The sequence below is a fragment of the Mustela nivalis genome (genome assembly GCF_964662115.1).
Source record: "Mustela nivalis genome assembly, chromosome: 1".
In the NCBI taxonomy this organism is placed as follows: Eukaryota; Metazoa; Chordata; class Mammalia; order Carnivora; family Mustelidae; genus Mustela; species Mustela nivalis.
In genome coordinates this window covers 211,717,017-211,738,068 of record NC_139020.1, presented here as the reverse complement: position 1 = coordinate 211,738,068, position 21,052 = coordinate 211,717,017, and the positions used below count along the sequence as shown (strand labels likewise).

Sequence of the window (21,052 nt, the reverse complement as noted above, 5' to 3'; positions counted from 1 at the left end):
GTTCTGGGCCTCCTTGCAGATGGGGGTGTGGCAGGGCCTGCGGGGGCGGGTCCGAGCTTGGAGTGGGCGGGGCCGGGCGCGCCGCTCCAAGCTGAGTCTCCCGGCGGCGGGCGGCGGGGACCGGGCGCGGCGGGGACAGGGCGCAGCGGCGGCGGCGGCGGCGGGTTCGGCGGGAGCAGCATGGATTGGGGCACCGAGCTGTGGGTGAGTCCGATCGGCCCGGCTCCAAGTTCCTCCCTTTCTGGAGTCCAGACCCCCTCCTCCTTTGCTTCTGCAAGACCTTAGTGGGGGCTCGGCGCTTTCCCCTTCAGAGACCCCTGGAGTCCCCGCTTTTCGCCTTTTCTCGGAGTTTCCCAGGGCGTTTCAGGACGTCCAGGATGAAGGGCGACCTTGCATGAGCGGACTAGAGAAACTGAGTACGGGGTTCAGAGTGAGGAGGGCAGAAGTCCTGGGACCAGGCCGGGGCGCCCGGGCGAGGTCACCTATTTTGAGCACCCTGGCTGGGCGGCCGGCTTATCTTACGGCCCCTGGGTCCCTGCCCGCCGCCCGCCTGTCCGGCTTGGGCGGGGGAGGGGACCCCCTGGCCACTTTCAACCCCACGTGGGACCTATAAGTTCTGACCGCCCTTTCGGCGCCTCCGATCAACACCTTGGGGCTTGGGACGCTCTAGGGGGGAGGGGGCCGCGAGGCTTAGCCTCGCGGCCCCCTCCCCCCATCCCGCCCCAGGCGCTGGGAGGGGCCGCCCCTAGGCAGCCTCTAACCTCAGCTCTGGAAGCCCCAGGAATTTCCCCTTATCCTAGTCGGGACCTCTGACCTCTCCTTTTTATGGGGGCGGTGGCATCCCTGGGTTTCTGGGTGCAGCGGGGTAACTAGATTCCTTCTCCCACAACTCTGAAATTTCTTTTGAAATTGTAGTGGAGTTAGTGGGGGGAACCAAATCACATATTGGGGGGACCCCGGGAAGCATGACGACCCGGGTAACATGGTGCCTGTCTCCTGGACGTTCTGGGGCCCCCCAAACTGCGGTAAACCCTGCCCCTCTGGTCCTGACTCACGCCGGGCCGGCCGGATTTTCCGGAATCTTGGGAGGGGGGATTAGGGGAGCCGGGGCTGGGGGGAGTGGCTCAGCCCCATTCCACACCCCTCTTGGCGGTCTGGAGACGGGGACCCTGTAGTCCGGCTGGGGCCCCGCCTCTGTTCCCTGGCCCTTCCCGGGAAGGGGAGGGGGTTCCCGCCGGTTTCCTGCCTCCCCCTCCCGCGCCGCGCGGGGGCGGGCCCGGGAAGCCACACCTTCTAGCTCAGAGCCTTGAGGCTTCTCTGGCGCCTGGTCCTCCGGCGGTGGGGTCCCAACGTGGTGATCTCGAATCCTCCACCCGCTTCCAGGATCAGTTTGAGGTGCTCGAGCGGCACACGCAGTGGGGGCTGGACCTGTTGGACAGATATGTGAAGTTCGTGAAAGAGCGGACCGAGGTGGAGCAGGCTTACGCAAAGCAGCTGAGGTGAGACCCTAGGGTGGACCCGCCTGGGGCTGGGGGAGGCTTTTGGAGCGCTGGGGGCTCAGGCTTTCTGCCTCTCTCCATTAGGAGCCTGGTGAAGAAATACCTGCCCAAGAGACCCGCCAAAGATGACCCAGAATCCAAGTAAGGATGGAGAGGAATGGCCAAGCTAGATTTGGGGGGCCCCGGGGGTTTGGTCTCACTTCCTGGCCCTCTTGTTCAGTTCTCACCCGATCCGGATCACCTGTGCCGGAACCTTAAGTCCACTATTTTCCAACCCCACGACTTGGGGCAATTGACTTGAGTTTTGCTTTTGCGTCACGTATTAAGTGAGTGAGGTTCCAGCAGTTACTAACCCAGTGCCTCTAGGTAACTGACCTGCATTTTATGCCTGTTTTCCTCACCTTTGAAACAGGATGATGAGGACGGTGATGATGGCCTTTAGGGCTCCTGTGGTCATTAACGGAGATAGTGCGTAGTTACATAATCCAAAAAGCTCTAGAAATCAGAAGATTGTTTTGGTACTCCGTTAGGCAGCAACTTCTGACCTCACTTAATGGTCCTCACATCCTTGGTTTTTATTCCACTTCATGTGACTAGTAATACCTCTCACTGCAAAAAATATTTATAGTGTTTGGTTACAGGATGCAGCCCCTGATCCCACTGGGGGGACGCATCAAAGATGGCATAAGCATTATATTCTTTTTCTAAACTTGAAAAATTCTGAGTTCCGAAACGCATCCCAGTTAAGGGCTTGGGATAAGGGACATGGACCAGAATTTATGGTTGCTTCCAGGAGGAATGTATTGGGGCTTACCCTTTTCCATGATGGAGGTGGTTCCTGGAGCATCTGGCTCCTGAGGGATGGGGGGTGGGTGCCTAACCCCGGCTCACCGCCCCCACTCATCTTGCCCCAGGTTCAGCCAGCAGCAGTCCTTCGTGCAAATTCTCCAGGAGGTGAATGACTTTGCGGGCCAGCGGGAGCTGGTGGCCGAGAACCTCAGCGTCCGTGTGTGTCTCGAGCTGGCCAAGTACTCACAGGAGATGAAACAGGAGAGAAAGATGGTGAGTGGTTCCCTCTCTGGGTCTTCCAAGGACCGCTACCTCAACCCAGGGGAACCTAACCATTTCTGTTTGCACAGCACTTTCAGGAGGGCCGCCGGGCTCAGCAGCAGCTGGAGAGTGGCTTCAAACAGCTGGAGAATGTGAGTTTGTGGCCACGGAGAGGGTAACTGGCTCCTGGATCTGCCTGTGTTGTCTGGCCCCGAGCCCTTCTTGTCTCCTATGGGTTTACAGCTTGCCTGTTGCACTCCCCCTCCCCCATTTGCTGATGATGTTCCCCCATCCCTGCCCCAGTCTCTGAAACCTTGCTTTCTTACCAACTCTCTCCCTTCTGGCTGTGTCCCCGGCAGAGCAAGCGGAAGTTTGAGCGGGACTGCCGGGAGGCTGAAAAGGCAGCCCAGACCGCTGAGCGACTTGATCAGGATATCAATGCCACCAAGGCTGACGTGGAGAAGGTACCTGTGAGCTCTGGGATGGGCTTGGAGGTCCGGCTGGGAGGGAGCCCGAACCTGACAGCGACCCCTGCCTCCCTATTCCTCAGGCCAAGCAGCAAGCCCACCTGCGAAGTCACATGGCAGAAGAAAGCAAAAATGAGTACGCAGCCCAGCTGCAGCGCTTCAACCGAGACCAGTCCCACTTCTACTTTTCCCAGATGCCTCAGATATTTGATGTGAGTATTCTAAGCCCCCAGACCACTCCCTGAAAGACCCAGAAAGTTAACCAACTCTTACACATTTGTCAAAACCTTAGCGGCAAGTCCCGATCTCTAAATCAAAAAGGAACTAGAAATGACATTGTGCTCTGTCTTCACTCAGACTGCTTTTTTTACGCCAAAGGTGGCTTTCATGTTTTTGGGAACTCCTATGCATTCTGCTAAGCCCCAGCTCTAACAGCCCCTCTGAAAGGCCTCGAATTTGCTGTCTTCTGCTTTAGCGTCTACACTCCACTCCATCTTGCGATAGGTAGTATCTGGGTTGGATCTGCTGTCTGTTCAAAGTCCTGGCTTCATTGTCCCCTCCTTTGAGAAGCCTTTCCTGACTCCCTAGGCAAGGAGAGCTCCTCACACTCTCCTCTCAGATCTCCTGTTGCATGTCTCTCCTCTGGCCACCCGGGGCTGGAAGTCCCTGTTGGATTTTGGTTTTTTGTTTTTTTTTTTTTTTTTAAAGAATTACTTATTTATTTGACAGAGAGATCACAAGTAGGCAGAAAGGCAGGTGGAGAGAGAGGGGGGAAGCAGGCTCCTTGCTGAGAGAGAGCCCGATGCGGGGCTCGATCCCAGGACCCTGGGATCATGACCTGAGCCAGAGGCAGAGGCTTAACCCACTGAGCCACCCAGGTGCCCCTGATTTTGTGTTTTCCCCACCCAACTGGGCTCGGGGCTGGGGCCAGTGTGGAGCCCCATCACGTCTGCAGACTGAATCATGGCCCCTGGCCCCACACATGTGCTGCTGTCTCTGCCTCTGCAGAAGCTGCAGGACATGGACGAGCGGCGGGCCGCCCACCTGGGGGCCGGGTATGGGCTCCTGTCGGAGGCCGAGCTGCAGGTGGTGCCCATCATCGCCAAGTGTCTGGAGGGCATGAAGGTGGCTGCGGATGCCGTGGATGCCAAGAACGTGCGTGTCGGGTCCTGGGCGAGTGGGCTGGCAGGTGGGCGGTAGCAGGACCCGGGCCCTAGTCCTGCCCCTGACTGTTTCCTGGCCACCCTCCCCACCCCTCCTCACAGGATTCCCAGGTCCTAATCGAGCTGCACAAGTCAGGCTTTGCCCGCCCTGGTGACGTGGAATTCGAAGACTTCAGCCAGCCCATGAACCGCGTGCCCTCAGACAGCAGCCTGGGCACCCCCTCCGATGGACGGCCTGAGCTCCGAGGCTCGGGTCGCAGCCGTGCCAAGCGCTGGCCCTTCGGCAAGAGGAACAAGGTGGGGACCGGGGCCCTCGGGAAGGGGAGTGTGAGTGGGGACAGGGGGGCCCCCACTGAGTCAGCCCCAGCCGCCAGGACGCTGAGTCCCGGGCAGGAATTTTCCTCTTGGCTGCAGGCCCAGGCTGGAGGGAAGGGAGGCGGCCCGGCTATTGGCCTGGGAGTCCCCCAAGGCTGAGGGGGTGCAGGGAGGGGGCCTGTGGCGTCTGTCTGCTGCTTCTTGGGATGCTGGGAGCAGACCTGCTTCTGGGATTCAGGGCTGGATGAGGTCTTAAGATACTTGTCTTCAGGACTACCCTGGAGTCTCTCTTGATCCTGCCAGTGGGTCCTTGGCCCCCTGACCCTCAGGCTGTTTTTTCTTAGGATTTTTGGCTTATAACGTCAAACATATACCTGGACCCCCCTGATTTATACCTTAGACACCCCCTAAGTTTACATCCCATGACCCGTTACATACTTCTGATCCCTCTTGACGTAAAATGGGTACCTCTCTGTAGTCACAAGGCTCCCCGAGCTTCAACCCACCTGTAACCGTGCTGACACTTCATGCCTTCTACCTTTCTCAGCTTGCCTCCAACCTCTGTGGCCGTACCCCTGTCTGAGATCTTGATTCCCTGAATGCATCTCCCTGTTCCTTCTAGACTGTGAGCCCGGAAAGCTGGGTGGATAGAACCCTGAGCCTCCCTGCGCCCTCCTTACCCCCAACCCCCGTGCTAGGTGCTGCAGACAGAACTCGAGGGATGGGTGACGTAGGCGGTAGGGAGGGGTCTGGCCTTCTGGCTCACAGTCTAATGCCCTCCCCACCACCTCCCGGATTTTTGTGTTGCTCTCTGCATGCACTTTCTATGTGTGATTGTGCATCTTGAGTTGTGGTTTTCTTACCGTTTTTTTTTCCTTTTCTTTTCTCCATTTTGTTTTTCTTTGTTCTTTATGATGTCCGTCCGTCCATCCGTCCTCCTTCTCTACATGCTCCCACCCCTCCTGACCCACCCCCTCCCCTGCCCCCGCCGGTAGCCACGCCCCCCTCCCCTCTCCCCCCTGGGGGGCCCTCTGCCCTGGGCATTGCCTAACGGACCCCCATCCCCCCGCTCCGGCCTCGACCCTTTGGCCATACTGAGTGAGATCAGTAAGTCAGTCAAACCGCGGCTAGCATCCTTCCGCAGCCTTCGAGGCAGCCGTGGGGTAAGTGAAGCCTCCGGGGGAGGAGGGGGCGGCCCCAGCCCGCCCAGTGCCGGGTGGCGGGACCCTGGGCTCGCTTCCTGCTGCGGGCTGGGCCCCCTCCTCCGGTTGCCAGACCCGGACCTGCTTTGCTCTGTGCATGGCCTTGCCCCCCAAGAACTTTGGGTGGGGAGGAAGGTGGACTTGGTATGTCTTTGCACTGTCTTAGAGCCTGGAAGCTGAGAATCCCTGATCCCAAACTCGGTCTTCTTCCCACCTTGCAGACAGTGGTGACCGAGGATTTCAGCCACTTGCCCCCAGAACAACAGAGAAAACGGCTTCAGCAGCAGCTGGAAGAACGGAATCGTGAGCTCCAGAAGGAGGTCGACCAGAGGTAAGGTTGGGGACAGGCAGGGAACAAAATAAAAGAATAACCGAATTATACTGAAATGGTAGTCCAAGCTCTCCCCAGCAAGCCCCAGGCCCTGGTGGTTTTATAGGTGATTCCTCCCATACTTAAAAGGAAACACTTAACTTCCCCTCCTGCAGCAAACAGAAAAAGAGTGAAAGCTGCCAACTCAGTCAGAGGCGGGTGGAATGACTTCCTGTATCAGTGAGAATTCAAGAAATTCAAATTCTGGACCCATTTTCCTTCACTTAGGATCTTAAATGCAGAATCCTAGCCAGACAGATATACTTTAAAAATAACGTTTCATGTGAAGGGGATGGTCGCACCTCAGCGCAGATGTACTTAATGCCACGGAACCGTCCACTTAGATGCGGTTCAAGTGGGAACTTTCGCATTAGTGCCTTTTACCCATAATAAAAACGTAGTTTTTTAAAAAAGACAAGTCATGATCCATTGGGTGTTATTCCAGTAATGAAAAGATGGTTCAATATAAAAACACCTGTTCCTCTCATTCACTACGCTAATTGGCTAAAAGAAAACAACAACATGATTATCTGTTTAATAACTCAAACACTTAAAATATTCACAATAAAAAAATCTGCCAGGTTAAAAAAAAAATCTGTACTCACTTCTTCCAAGCAACAAGATCCTCCTCCCAGTCCTCTTAAATCATAGGAATGACATTTTGCTACTTTTGGATGGGCGGCCCAGTTCTGTTTTGCCATTGACGTGGAACCTCTTGGACAAAACTTTTATCGCATGAAGCTTTTGTTGGTGTGAAGTTCCATTCGGAACCTTGCAGTTCTTGAGTCTTTCTTTTTATTTTTTGTTTATTTTAAAGATTTTATTGATCAGAGAGAGAGGTCACAAACGATATGGAGGGGCAGAGGGAAAGGGAGAAGCAGACGCCCCGCTGAGCGGGGAGCCCGATGCAGGCTCGATTGCAGGACCCCGGGATCATGACTTGTGCAGAGGACAGAAGCTTAACCGGCTGAGCCCCCCAGGCGCCTCCTGAGTCTTTAGGATGTAGGGGTGAAGGGAGCATGCTGTGGAGTCTGTCCTTCAATGCCAGCTGTCCCACCTCTGCTTGTTTCCTCTTTTGTGGCCTGGATGTGGCATTAGGAAAGAAGTGGACCCCACATTTGACATTCCAAGGTCTATGCTTGTGACTACTTCTGCATGTGTATCTAGTCTTGGAGGAAACAGGAACTATTGCTAAGAACACCGAACATGTGTAGATACGTGTGCCGTACACTATTTCAGATCCTTTACATAAGTTCACGGGCATTCCCCGGTTCTCCTGAGATTGGGAGCCGGGGCAGAATCCTGATGGTCTTGTGGGGGGCTGTACTTCTGATGGCTGGCACGGGGCCTGGTATGCAGTGGGTACAGCATGTATTCGAATGAACGGAGACGCCCTTCTCACTTTGCAGCCACTCACATGCGATCCATGCCTCATCATCCCCATTTTCCAGATTAGTGTCTCGAGACAGAGGTCAGTAACTTCACCCAGACTCACAGGCGAGGAAACGCCCAGGCTGGGATTCGAACCCAGGCAGTAAAGCGCTAGTGTTCGCAGTGTAAACACTGGCTTATCTTGCTCCTGGCTCCTGGAAGCCAAGCACTTATTTTTTTCCGCTGGTGAAGTCATACGGGACTGTCCTTTCTGATCTGTCTGTGTCATCCTAGAGAAGCCCTGAAGAAAATGAAGGATGTGTATGAGAAGACGCCCCAGATGGGGGACCCTGCCAGCTTGGAGCCCCGGATCACGGAAACCCTGAACAACATCGAACGGCTGAAATTAGAAGTGCAGAAGTATGAGGTCAGGGAAGACCCTGGGGAGGGATGGGGGCCAGCGGGCCTAGCTGAGTCACTTCCTGGGGGGGCGGAGGGGGGGACGGCGACAGGGAGGTGTTGGGTGGGGGTGGGGCTCCAGCTGCTTCTCATCACAGCCCTGGGTGTGCATGGGTGATCTCAGGAAGCCTCCAGTCCCAGAATGGGCTGACCCCGCAGCCTGCCCTGGAATTGACCGTGTGACTCCCTCTCAGGCTTGGCTAGCAGAAGCCGAGAGCCGGGTCCTGAGCAACCGGGGGGACAGCCTGGGCCGCCACACCCGGCCTCCAGACCCCCCAGCCAGTGTGCCCCCAGACAGCAGCAGCAGCAACAACAGTGGGTCACAGGATCCCAAGGAGAGGTGAGCGCGGAGGCTGGACTGGGTCCGTCCCCACCACCTGGGGGGCCTGTCCTGACCTGCTTCGCTCTCCCCACCCAGCTCTGAGGAGCCCCTGTCCGAGGAGGGCCAGGATGCCCCCATCTACACGGAGTTTGACGAGGATTTTGAGGAGGAGTCGGCATCCCCCATAGGGCACTGTGTGGCCATCTATCACTTCGAAGGTGAGGCCCGCGTGTGGGTCCCATCGCCTGCGTCGGGGCTGGGCCGTCTTTTTGGCTGGGCTGTGTTTATCTTCACCGGAAGCAGATCTGAGCCCGCTGCCTCTCCCACGACAGGGTCCAGCGAGGGCACCATCTCCATGGCCGAGGGTGAAGACCTCAGTCTCATGGAGGAGGACAAAGGCGACGGCTGGACCCGGGTCAGGCGGAAACAGGGAGGTGAGGGCTATGTGCCTACCTCCTACCTCCGCGTCACGCTCAACTGAACCCTGCCACAGGCGGGAAGAAGGGGGCTGTTGGCTGCTGCTTCTGGGCCACGGGGGGCCCCAGGACCCACGCACTTTATTTCTGCCCCCTGTGGCTTCAGCTGAGACCTGTGTAACCTGCTGCCCCCTCCCCCCATCCCACTCCTCGTCCCAGAGGGACCCGCTGTGCCTTCCATATTGATGTACATACTCGTGTTTCAGATCTTTTCTTCCTGCCGCTGGGCTAGGGCCATTTTGTTTTATATAAAAAATTCTATAAAGCTTTCGGAGTCTGTGCCTTATTGGTAAATTTACAACCTGGGTTGGCATATGCAAATGCCAGCCTCCTTCCTGGCCACAGAGGGAATGAGGAAGGGGAGGTAAACTTGGGTACACCTTGGACATAACTTCCTCAGAGTTGTCTGTGACTTCAGTGTAGGGAGAAAAGCACCAAACATCCTTTCTGTGTTTACCGCAGCTTTACTGAGAAAAGGCAGTGTTGAGCACCTACTGTGTACCAGGCATACTCCACCCATGCTATTTGAACACTGAGCTTTAATCCCTTGTGACAACACCTGGAAAGTACACAGCCTCACTTTTATGTTGAAGGCAGGCCAGAGAGGTTGAGCCATTTGCTAGAAGTCACACAGCTCGTAAGCATTTGCATCTGGCTTCTGAGTACGAGATCTGCAAGTTCTTACCATTAAGAGTGTATGTTCCCCATTTGTAAGATATGTGCTTGGGGGTGGGAGGTGGGATAGGGCCTCCAGACACCTGGGTTTTCTAGTGTGGGGGAGGAGGCTGTCCCTCACCCTAAGATCCATGTGCCTTTTTGGGGAGTGGTGTGGGTTTTTGCATATCTCCCCTTCCCCCTTGTATAAGGCAGAATCTGGGTTCCCACTGCACTTGGCTATGTGCACAGCTTGGGGCAACTTCCTTGGTGTCTGCAGGGGGTTTCCATAGCTTGGGTGTCCCAGTATGAAGAAGGGGGTCTGTGCTTTCAAACATCCGGCTCCAGGCGCTGTGAAAGGACACTGAGGACGCGCTGGAACTTCTCTAGACGGGCGGCTTGTGGCGCCCCGACTCCTCGGCTTCCCCAGAGGAGCCTCTGCACGAAGCCTGTGGTCAGGGCCTCCCTCAGCTGCGGGTTCGGCCGGAATCCTGGGGGCGGGGCCAGGCGGGCTGGAGGTGGGGCCAGGCTCCGGCTCGCCCCACCCTACACCTGCTTTCTGGCCTTAGAACTTTGTCCCAGCTGGGACTGGAGGGACTCTGCCCCGAAGCTCTACACAACGGGGCGGGGTTGACGGGGAGGGGGCGCTTGGGGTGTCCGCAGGACTGGGGGTGGGGTGGCCAAGGGGCTCGGTGGAAGCAGGCTCTGCCAGGGTGCATGTGGGCAGTCCGTTCCAGCGCGCGAGGCCGGGTGGGTGGGTGGGGGGCCCTTAGGGGCTGTGCCTTGGGAGGCAACATTTGGAGTCTGGGCTGCCCAGTGCGACACATTTTGGGGGGGAGACAGAGCCACGTTGGAGTGAGAGGCGTGCTTAGGTCGCCAGCGAAAGCGGAATAAGCCAGGTTGGGGATTCGGGAGGCTGGGCTGCCCAGGACGGGAGGAAGGGTTTGGCTCTGAATGCAATGGCGGGGGGTGGGGGGAGGGCGCTGTTCTACCAGGTTGAAGGACTGACTCATTTTGGAAAGAGCTAGGCATTGTTGGAGGGATCGAGATCCTCTGGGGGCAGGGTCGTTTCAGGTGGGAGCGGGAACGGGGTGGGGGCGGGGAGTGGGACTCTGTGGACGTGGCTCTGGGGCGGGGGGCCAACCCTTTTGGGGTGGAGAGCACTGTTCCTGTCAACACTGTTGGCTGCGACTCGGACTCGGGGTGAGCGCTCCCCGGGGGCCGGGCCGTCCCGGCTTGGGTGGGGCTCCGGGAGGCGTGGCGGGAGGCTCTGGTGCCTGGCCTGGTGGGGTTTGGGGTGCTCGGTTAGAGCCTGCGGGGTGCTCGGGAAGTGGGGCCTTCTGGCAGCCGGGAGCAGAGAGGAGCACTCACCTCGTAGGCGCCGGGCCGCTGCCTCACGGAACTTGGGCGCATCCCGGGCCACCTGACGCGCCCGGTGCAGGGTGCGCAGCAGCCGCTCGCAGCTCTCGTCTAGCGGCCCCGGGAGTTCCTCGCCCTCCAGCAGGCGCACGGCCGGTGCCACGTGCGGCAGCGCCACCTCGCCCGGCTCGCAGGGGCCTGTGCGGGGAAGGGCTCTGAGCTAGGCTTGGGGCCGAAGACGCGGCCAGGGTGAAGAGGGTGGGAGACTGGGTCGAGGCGGACCGTAGCAGCAGAAGCCCAGAAACACTGGTTCCAGCCTAGCATGGAGCAGCAGGCCCGGGTCAGGGCGAGGACTGGGGCGGGGGCGGGGCCTAGGGTTCGCGCCCCTGGACAGAGCCGGACGCGAAGGGCGGGGCCTAGAGCGAAGAGGGCGGAGCCGATGGTGAACTGACTTGACGTGCGGGGCCTAGAGCGGGATTAGGATTCGGCTTAGAGCTGGTGTGCCGCGCCAAGGGCCGCCACTCACCCGCGCCCTCATCCAGTGCCCGCATCAGCGGCTTCAGCTCCTGCTCGAAGGCCAGCGCCGCCTCCGTGTGGCTCCTTCTGAGCTGGCGCCACGTGCGTTCCAGCCGGGACACCTGAGGGAGGAGCCCTGATCACGCTGTCTCTTCCCTCTTCCCCATCACCTGCCCTCGGGCTCCCTCCTCATTGCTGCTCCCCACGCACCTGGGGCATGAGCAGGGCCCCCATGACCGCGGCCAGTCCAGGCAGGTCCCCGGCCGCCCCTGGCCGCAGCGCCAGGGCCAGCTCCACCAGGCCCCTCAGGGTGGCCGCGCGCTCCTCCAGCGGCCCCGCGCAGCCCAGCACCGCCAGCGCCCCGGCCAGCGCCAGCGCCTCGTGTCTGTGGAGGTGGAGAGCGAGGGTCTGGGGGCAGTGGAAGGTTTGTAACTCGGAGGTGAGGGGCGTGGGGGCGGGGGAAGCTTTGCCTATCTCCCCTCCTCCCTGGGGGTCCGTGAATGGGGGGAGGTTTGAAGGCCCTGGGGATTCCAGGCGGCTGGCTCACCTTTCCAGAAGTTCCAACCTCAAGCGATGCCCATGGGGAAGTGTGAGCAGCTCCAGGCCAGAGGCGACCCCCATGGCACACCGCTGAGCCTTGGTCACTCCTAGGAGGCCTGTAGCCTGGGCGGGGTTGGGGGGGAGGTTAGCGGGGAGGTCAGCAGACGAGAATGAGTATATGGGTGTGAGGTGCTTTTGGGCCTTGGCCTGGCCTCAGCCCCCATCTGGGGAGGAGTGGCCCAGTAGTCGACACACCTGGCAATCCACCAATAATAGGTGCAGGGCCGTGCTCCCAGGATGGTGCTCCAGGAATAGGTCACGGAGAGTACTCAGGACTCTCGGTTCCAGGGGCCGATTCTGGGGGCCCAGCAGGCAGAAGGGGTTGTTAGGGGGCCAGAAAGAGATCTCGGCCTCGGGTCTTACAAAACTTCTGTTCTCTTCCTCCTCCTCCTCACTGGCTTCCCACCATGGGGCCTCTGTCTCTGGGCCTGTGTGGCCCAGGGGGGTTCCTTGGGCACTGGGCACTTGGGGCACCAGCTCACAGTATGTTGGGGGGCATTCAGATGCCTCCCACAGCACCAGTGAGGGTGTTCGAGGTGGCTTGGTTGGTGCCTTGGCATGAAGCTGCCCATCGGAGGCTCTGAGGCTGTCAACAACGGACCCCAGAGGAGGCGAGGTCTTCAGCAGCCCGGGGTCACTACCCATCCGAGGGAGGGCGCACATGGGCACAGCGGAGGCTCCTAGGGGTCAAACAAGACGGAATGAAGGGGGTACACAGAAAAGATAGCTGGATGGGGTGGGCGGCTTGAAGGGTTACCCCCCCAAGTCAATAACTGTGTCTCTTGGACTTACAACTTCATCTATATAAATGCTACACACTTATCAGTGGTCTGAAAATGAACTTTCTTTAACACTTAGGTATGAATTCTGAATACTACAGTTTAAATGTGAATTCTTTGTTTGTTGCCCCTCTGACGTACAAAACTAAAATAGAAAAAAAAATTATTCAAAATTCACAAAACTCCAAAAGCATCGAAGAAACTACACTTATCAAACTTTCAAATGAAGTCTGTGGCATGGTTGCTTCTGAGGTTATCAGAACTTAAAGCTGCATCCAGACTATTGGGAGATGCTGTATTTACCAGCCATATAAATAGGCCCACTTATAGGGACTTAAAACCTTCCCATGGTTCTAGCTCATTCTGAGTGAAGGCCAAAGTCCTCAGAGTAGTTAAAAAAAAAAAAAAAAAAAAAGCCCCAGATCTGAGTCTCAGATAGTTCAGCTCCACTCACATCCTTTTGGTTGAATGAACAGTTCACATTCTTGTTTTGGCCCCAGGACCTTTGCACTGCCTGTTCCTTCTGCCGGGGTCACTCTCACCACCCCCAGATAGTCACATCATTTCCTCCTTCACCTCTTTCAAATCTTTCTTCATGTGGCCTGTCCTGACTACTACTTAAAATTATAATACTCCCATCCACCTATTCCTAATCTCCCTGACTCTGTTTTACTTTTAACTTTTACCCCAAAGCAGACTCATTTTTGTTGTCAATGTCCATCTTCCTCCAGTAGGATGTTGGAACCACCGGGCAGAGGTCTTTGTCTTTCTATTGAGTGATACATGTCAGCACTTAGTAGAGCAGCAGGCAGTGAGGCTTCAGGGTGAATGGGGAGTGGGGAGGCAGGGCAGATGGGGCAGACAGGGCATAAGGAAAAACCTCTTTTAAGTAGGATGGGTCAGCTACTTTGAGGAACTCAAGTTAAATGAGAAAGAGTCAGTCAGGAAACGATTAGGGGAATGGGTTTTCCCATGACCAGAATGGTGAGTGCAAAGACCCTGAGGCAGGAACAAGACTGGTTGGAGTGGGGTGCCTGGGTGGCTCAGTCATTAAGCATCTGCCTTTGGCTCAGGTCATGATCCTAGGGTCCTGGGATTGAGCCCCAAGTTGGGCTCCCTGCTCAGCGGGAAGCCTGCTTCTCCCTCTCCTACTCTCCCCCATCTTGTGTTCTCTCTCTCAAATAAATAAATAAAATCTTTTTTTTTTTAAAGTCACCCATTTTAAGCCCCTACAAAAGTGTCTGTGAATTTCTTAATCACATGACAATTTTGAAAGTCTTTTTTATTTTATTTTATTTTATTTTATTTTATTTTATTTTATTTTATTTATCTGACAGAAATAGATCACAAGTAGGCAGAGAGAGAGAGGGAAGCGGGCTCTCTGCTGAGCAGAGAGTCCAATGCGGGACTCCATCCCAGGACCCCGATATCATGACCTGAGCCAAAAGCAGAGGCTTAACCCACTGAGCCACACGGGTGCCCCGAAAGTCTTTTTTAAAAAATGATTTTATTCATGTATTTGACAGAGACACAGCAAGAGAGGGAACACAAGCAAGAAGAATGGGAAAGGGAGAAGCAGGCTTCCTGCAGAGCAGGTAGCCCAACGCAGGGCTTAATCCTGGGATCCTGGGATCATGACCTGAGCCGAAGGCAGACGCTTCGTGACTGAGCCACCCAGGTGCCCCACAATTTTGAAAGTCTTATTGTCTCCAGTTTCCAAGAGCTTAAGTCATCTGTGCCGTATCAGTCAGGCAGTGAGTGGCAAAGCAATCTTGGGGCCCTGTGCTGTCCTGGTAGACCCTTACCTGGTTCAGAGTGGTCTTCTCTTGACCGCCCCATGTGCTCCAAACCTGCGGGCTGACTGTCACTCCACTTCCTAGCCCTGGGGGACAGAGAAGAGGGAGATGTGTAGTCCCACCCTGAGCAGGGCAGCCTCCACCGATGCCCAGAAAACCCTCTATCTAGTCACTCAGCACCAGCGGACCCCAATCAGGGTGCTCTATCCCAGGGGACACCTGACAATGTCAGGAGACATCTTTCGGTTGTGGCAACTGGGGGTGGGGTGGAGAGGATTCTATAGGCATCTAGTAGAGACCAGGGGGTGCTGCTCAATGTCCTACAATGCACAGCACAGCTCCCCTCGCCCCCCCCCCCATCAATCCAGACCCAAATGTCAGTATCAGTTAGTGCACAGGTGGGTATCAGGTGTCATTGGTGAGGTAGAGAGCCTGTGATTACCTAGGCAGCTCTGACCGAGCTGGACTCTCTAGGAGGGTGTCCTCACTAAAACTGCGTCGAATGGGTCCTTGCCGTATCACAGGTCTGGAGGCCACAGCCCCTGTGGCCCGGGACAGTGGACGCTGCCCGATCACATAGCTGCGAACCAGGGAGGGCAGGCTTGGGAACCGTTCATCCTCCAGCTGGAAGAGGGCTGAGGGTCGGCCTGGCCGGGGACGCAGGGCCACGTGGAGCACCTCGAAGTGCAGGGCTGAGCCCTGCCAGCGGCAGGAGATGACGGGGCGGCCCGCCCGGGACCCGGAGGCTCGAACCAAGAAGTCCCCGTCTTGCTGCAGGAGGGCCTCAGCCTTCTGGGGGTGGAGGACAGGAGGCAGGGGGCTTAGCCATCAGCCCAGATCTGCAGTTCTTGTGATTCCTCACCCCCACCCCCACACCCAAGAAAAGCCACCCCAGAGACCAGGTGGTTTCGCAGCAAACCATTTCCCAGTTTTCTCATGGGCACACCTCTGGAATACATTTCCCAGGCTCCCTTGCAGTTAGTCGTCATCTGACACGATCTGGCCACTAGGATGAGGCCGAACCACTGCTGGGAATGTGCAGACCTGGTTCACACAGCCCTCCTGCACAGGCCTATAGGTTCTGTCCCCTCCTGTCAGGGGATGTCCCCCAAGGCCTTGTGGAAGGTAGAGCCACAGGCTAGAAAGAGCTTGGGTCTTGATTGACTTCTGGAGCTCCACATTCCCCACTCCTCAACTAGCTTGTACCGTAACATGAACAGCCCCAGAATATTGGCTGTGTTTAGCCAGGGACATCTCAGGGATGTTTGTTGCCGCTGCTAGCTAATACTGACTAATGCAACATCCAACCTGAGTAAATGCACAAGGCTTGGTGCACAAATGTGGCTTCAAAAAGTGCCATTTGCTGGATCCTTCCAAACTGATTGCAGCCTGGAAATCCTGTTATAAAAATGTTCAGGCAGTCTTATGCCAGCTGTAGGGGCCGGTGTGGAAATGGGCAGGGGCCACAGCACCAGAGGGAGGCAAAGCGGAGCTGGTGATGGGAACTGATGACTGAAAAATCCATATGGTGCACACATGTAGCCTTTCCTACATGCCAGGCCCTGCTGTGGGTGTAAAACATATGAACTCATTTAATCCTTCGCCAAGGTTAAGCAGTAGATACCATCACACCCATTTTACAGATGGGGAGACCAAGGCCCAGGTAGGTCAAATACCTTGCCCAAGGGCATACAAAATGTAAGTTGTAGGGCTGGGATTTTTAACCACTAAGCAATAACGGACTCTCACAATTTGATTGGATGGCCAGGGTCCCAGGACTCCTGAAGGTGACAAATGAGTAAGATTTGGGTTGAGCGCGAGATGTCAAGAGTGCACAACACTGACTGAGCACTGACTGTGTGCCAGGGCCTGTCTAGACCCTGGAGACACAGTGATGAATGACACCAAGGCTCTGCCCTGTGCGGGGTGGGGGGCGGGTAAGACACGTGACAATGAAGCACAATGAATGAACATGAATGAAGAAGATAGATAATGTCTAAGAGTAGTCACCGAAGGTGATAAAAGAGGGAGACGGGACCCTGATGGCCGCCGGTGCCTGGGACCCAGATGGAGAGATAAGCAAAGCCAAGAGTCCAGTCGGAGCGCATGCCACGGTACCAAGCAAGCTTCAAGACAGTCCCCAGACCCTTAGCCACTCCTTCCAATAGACCTTGGACCTTGGTCCCTCCCCCAGGACCCTAGCAGTCCCCACAAGTCCCCAGTCGTTCAAGGGCGGGAGAGGTTCCCTATCAGAGGTGCTGAGGCCCTGCAGGAAGCGGAGATACCTGACGGGACAGGGGGCCGTGGTACCAGGGCTGGCTGGCAAGGTCCTCTCCATCCTGTAGCACCTGCATGGAGCTCTTGGGGGCAGAGGGTGCAGGGGCTGAACTCTGTACTTTCAACAGTCCTCAGTCTTCCACATCTGTAAAATGGGAAGAATTATTCCTGCTTCCTAAGCTTCCTGGGTGGCTGGGTCAGCCTTTCCATATTCCCCTTAGTTTTGGAGACAGTAGCCCGCATCCTATCAACCGTAAAATGCAATTCTCTCTCTCTCTCTCTGTATTCTAACATACAAACATATTCTAAACATAAAACATAAACATATTCTAAATATATAACATATAAACATATTCTAAGCTAAACAAGTTACTCATAGAAATATATATACATTAGATTTTGTTTATATATATACATGCTAGATTCATATATATACATCATATAAATTAGGCTATGATTAACTTCAATTTAGAATTGGCTGTGATCTCATGGAAGCACTTGTGCATTCACTAGGATTCTTGCAAAGGGAGAAGACCTAGGCACTCCCTTCAAATGTAATGCAATTTTCATGCCGATGATATGATGCTATATTTCAGAGAAAACTCATTACCTAATTCACTCAAACTAATATTTATGGGGCCCCCACCATGTGCCAGGTGCTGCTGGGCACCAGAGGCCCAGCAGTGAACAAAACAGGGGTATCCCTGCCCTTGGAGACCTGCTGTTCCAGTGGGGAAGACAGTAATTAAGAAAATAAATAAGGAGATGAAGGGGTAGATAGATCAGAAAGACGTAAGTGGGAAAATAAAGCCAGGGACAGAATATGAAGATTCAGTGGTGGAGATAAGATTTTCCATAGGGGGGCTGGGGAAGGTCTCAGTCAGTGACAACTTGGAGGATTTTGAGGGAGTGAGCCAGCTGGGCGAAAGAACATTCCAGGCCAGAGTGAATGTATTTGAGTAATCACTACCTTCTAATCAGTATGTGTACACACTCAAGAATTCCTAAGTTGTAAGAAAATCTAACCCATACGTGGCTTTCCAATGTAACACCATTTCTTTAAAAAATGTTATTATTTACTATTATATTTTAAAGTAAGCTCTGTGCCCAGCATGGGGCTCAAACTCACAACCCTGAGATCAAGAATCACATGCTTCACCGACTGAGCCAGCTAGGTGCCCCTCCGATGCAATACATTCTAAAGACATGAAAAAGTCATATTTTGTAGAAATGCCAGCAAACAGCAATTTGGCATTTGCAGATTCTTAAATTTTGGAGCCATGGGTTTGTTATTATTATGGTCAAAAGTCAGGTCTCTGACATTTTGGGACTCCCTTGATATTGGCCGGGCCTCAGGCCCTGTGTGTCTCCAGTGTCTGGTGGAGAAAACCTGCCCTGGATGGGAGGGAAGCAGCAGGTCCGTTTCTCATTTCCTCCACCCCTAAGGGGTTCTGGGCCTGGTTGGGTGTGCAGGGAAACAGCACCAGGATTCTCTCATCCTGAGTCAGCAGGGCCTTGAGGGCCAGAAATGGGCAACAAGTTCCCAGGCCCGCCCCAGGTGCTGCATGCCTGAACACCAGGTGTGTCTCCTGGATGCCTGTGTACTTCCTGTTTGTCAGCTGGGCCAGGCCAGCCTCTGTCTTGAGTCCCCAGACCCCAGCTTCCTCTGTCTTGTGCCCTCTTTAGTGGGCATGCACGTGGGCCACTCACAAGGCTCTGGTTGGTTTGGAGGAGGGGAGTTTGGATGAGGGGGGAGCGCAGAGTGGGCGCAGGTTAGACACAGGCCAAATAAACCCTCCTCCTGCCATTCATCCTTTGGAATAATTTCTGGATATTTGGGCAGGGGAGAGAGGAAGGGAACAGAATCAGGAAGAAAATGGGGTAGGGGCAGACATGGAGAAAAGAAGGGGGTTATTCATGCCCTGTAGACCACACCTATGTACACACATGTGAAGGGGGTCAACTATACACATGGACACGTGGACACAGTCGGACACAGGTACTCAAACATGACATTGAGCAAACACTGATTGGTTGAGCATTTACTATGTTCCAGGACCTGTTCTTGACCCTGGAGACCCAGTGATGAATGAGATCAAGGCTCTGCCCTGTGCTGTCCGGTGGGCAAGACAAACGATAAATAGCACACAACGAATGAAGAAGATAATGTCTACGAGAAATCAATGAAGACGATAAAATGGGAACGTGTGGTAAAGAAGATTGGAGGAGGCAGCTACTGTAAATAACGTACAGTCAGGAAGGTCTCTCCCACCAATGTCACCAGTAAAGGGAAGGAGACAGTCGCGCAAAGGTTCAGAGAAAGAGCAGTTCCCGACAGGGGATAGGGGGTGGGGTGGGGGATGGGCGGGTGCACAGCAAGCGCAAAGGCCCGGGGGTGAGACAGCATCAAGGAATGCACCGAGCAAGGAGCTGAGTGGACAGCGGCGAAGTCGGCAGGGAAGAAACCATTCTGGTGCACCCCAAATTCTCATGTTAGCGGGATGCCATGGGGGTTACGGAAGGGTTTTAAATGAGGGAGGGGTGCGATCTGGTTTGTGGTTTAAAAAGATTGTTCAGGCAAAGTGGGAACAGGGAGATTTTCGTGTTGCACAGGAAACACGCTTTGAGATGCACTCCCAGGTACGCCCAGGTACACGGACACGCGTGACGCACAGCACTCGGCGACCCTTCTACGTCCGCTGATGCTCTTGGACCTACACTCAGATTCTCTCTGCGAGCCAGTGGCCCCACCTGGAAAAGAGAGGACTCCCCTCCCACGGTAACCCCCGATCCTGGATATGACTGGGGCCCCTCACTCACCTGGGCCGGGACCCGCGGAGCTGGTGACAGGCTGGGGCCAGGCCGAAGCCTGAGGCTCTACGGCTCCGGGACCTCCCTCCCCGCCCCAGCCGGCCCCACCTCCTCCGGCCGCACCCGCGGGTTCCCGAGTCAGTTCACCTGGCCCCGCCCCGGAGGACTCCGCCTCCGAAGGTGGCCTCTCAGGACACCCGCCCTCCTGTCTCCGCTCCACCCTCTTAGAACGCTTCTCGGCACTAACCACGCCCCTCTGAAAACCACGCCCACAGACCACGCCCCCTTGGGAAAATCCGTCTGCCCCTGCGGCCTAGAATGTCGCCTCGCCCCCAACGGTTGGCAACGCCCACACGCTCCTCGCCCCTCCTAGTCCCGCGCCTGAGCGCTCGGCTCCTCGGTTCCTCGCAGGCTGGTCCTAAGTACCCCGACCCCTTGGGACATGGGGAGGAGTGTTTCTCTCCTCACCCCCAGGGTTCCTCGAGGGGACAGAACGGCCCCTTACGGGCTCTCCTGCAGCGCGGGGTTGGCGGCTGCTGTGACGTAGAGGTGCGCTTCCTCCAGACCGTCCCCTTGGGTTTCCGGGCAGGGAACTCCAGTGCGTGTCGGGTTTTGTGGAGACGGATGCGGGAAAACACGACAGGCTTCCCCGTGTAACAGCGGGAGGGAGATGAGCTAACTCTGGGGGATTACGGCGTGGGAGGCATTCAGGTGGTTTCCTTGGTGGGAGGAAGGAGGTGGGAGGGGGGCTTCCATCACGATGCTTGGAGCAAGCAGGGAAAGGTTGGGGGAGTGCATCTGGAACAAAGGGAGGACGGTCTAGCCGCGTTTATCGAGGGCTCTGCGTGCCAGGACCGTTCCGCTTCCTTGACCTGCTTCAACGCATTTGATTTTTACATCGACCTCTCAGTGAAGTAGGTGCTATTTCCATCACGTCCATTTTCCAGATGGAGAAACGGAGGCAGGGGGCAGCGAAGCCATTTGCCCAAGTTGACCGGCTTGGGAGTGGCGCAGACGGGATTCGTACCTGCAGCCCTGGGGCGTCATCCTGCCGTCCTCTCCTGCCTCTGTGCAGGCCCACGATCTCTGACCCCTACCGTGCTTCCAAATGGTGAAGGTTACCGTCACCCATTTTACAGATGAGGAAATGAGCGCCCGGGATGGTTGGAGATGAAAAGTTTCGGTGCCTGTGGGATCGCAGAGCTGGTGATTTCCAGGCTCGGCTTTCCCCCGCGCGAATGTGGAAGAGTCTCGAGGCTCAGGAAATGCTGGGGGGAGTGTCTTTTCCTTGACCTCCTCCCACCTAGTATTGGTTCGGTTGGAGGGTTGGGCGGTGGTGGTGGGGGGGGGTAATCTCCACTGAAAGAGACTAGCGCCCCCTAGTGATGAAAGAATTAAGAAAATTCAAGAGGGGTGCCTGGTGAGGCAGATGGGGGAGGGGAGTCTATGCAGCCTAGTGGGGTGGAGGTGGGGCGAGGGACCTTGTAGACAAAATGATTTCAGGTAGTGATGAGGTCTACGAAGGCTGTAAATGTTTGCCAAACGACTGGATTAATGAGCGACCCC

At 55.8% G+C, this 21,052-nt stretch overlaps 2 protein-coding genes across 7 annotated transcripts; one reads left to right on the top strand and one right to left on the bottom strand.

The window, feature by feature from the left end:
• The first annotated feature begins 87 nt into the window (after positions 1–87).
• On the top strand, positions 88–8,964 carry TRIP10 (thyroid hormone receptor interactor 10). Of its 2 annotated transcripts, XM_082734165.1 has the most exons (15): positions 88–204; positions 1,384–1,499; positions 1,584–1,640; positions 2,414–2,561; positions 2,639–2,701; positions 2,909–3,013; positions 3,100–3,228; positions 4,025–4,171; positions 4,282–4,476; positions 5,490–5,657; positions 5,918–6,027; positions 7,732–7,864; positions 8,091–8,236; positions 8,315–8,436; positions 8,551–8,964. In XM_082734165.1, the coding sequence occupies exons 1-15, from the start codon at positions 181–183 to the stop codon at positions 8,697–8,699; spliced, it is 1,812 nt and encodes a 603-aa protein (XP_082590291.1). In that variant the 5' UTR covers positions 88–180; the 3' UTR covers positions 8,700–8,964. The 2 variants fall into 2 exon arrangements, with proteins under 2 accessions (XP_082590291.1, XP_082590290.1); XM_082734164.1 differs by lacking the exon at positions 5,490–5,657 and having other exon boundaries at positions 111–204.
• Positions 6,579–20,810, bottom strand: SH2D3A (SH2 domain containing 3A). Of its 5 annotated transcripts, none has more exons than XM_082734118.1 (10): positions 20,514–20,810; positions 16,684–16,820; positions 14,841–15,190; positions 14,408–14,484; positions 12,019–12,503; positions 11,771–11,886; positions 11,434–11,608; positions 11,234–11,345; positions 10,720–10,905; positions 6,579–7,738 (listed from the first exon to the last, which is right to left on the bottom strand). In XM_082734118.1, exons 2-10 carry the CDS (start codon positions 16,750–16,752, stop codon positions 7,728–7,730), a joined length of 1,581 nt encoding a protein of 526 aa, XP_082590244.1. In that variant the 5' UTR covers positions 16,753–16,820; positions 20,514–20,810; the 3' UTR covers positions 6,579–7,727. The 5 variants fall into 5 exon arrangements, with proteins under 5 accessions (XP_082590244.1, XP_082590243.1, XP_082590242.1 ...); XM_082734117.1 differs by lacking the exon at positions 20,514–20,810 and adding an exon at positions 19,496–19,601 and having other exon boundaries at positions 6,855–7,738; XM_082734116.1 differs by lacking the exon at positions 6,579–7,738 and adding an exon at positions 9,139–9,839.
• Between the last annotated feature and the right edge of the window lie 242 nt (positions 20,811–21,052).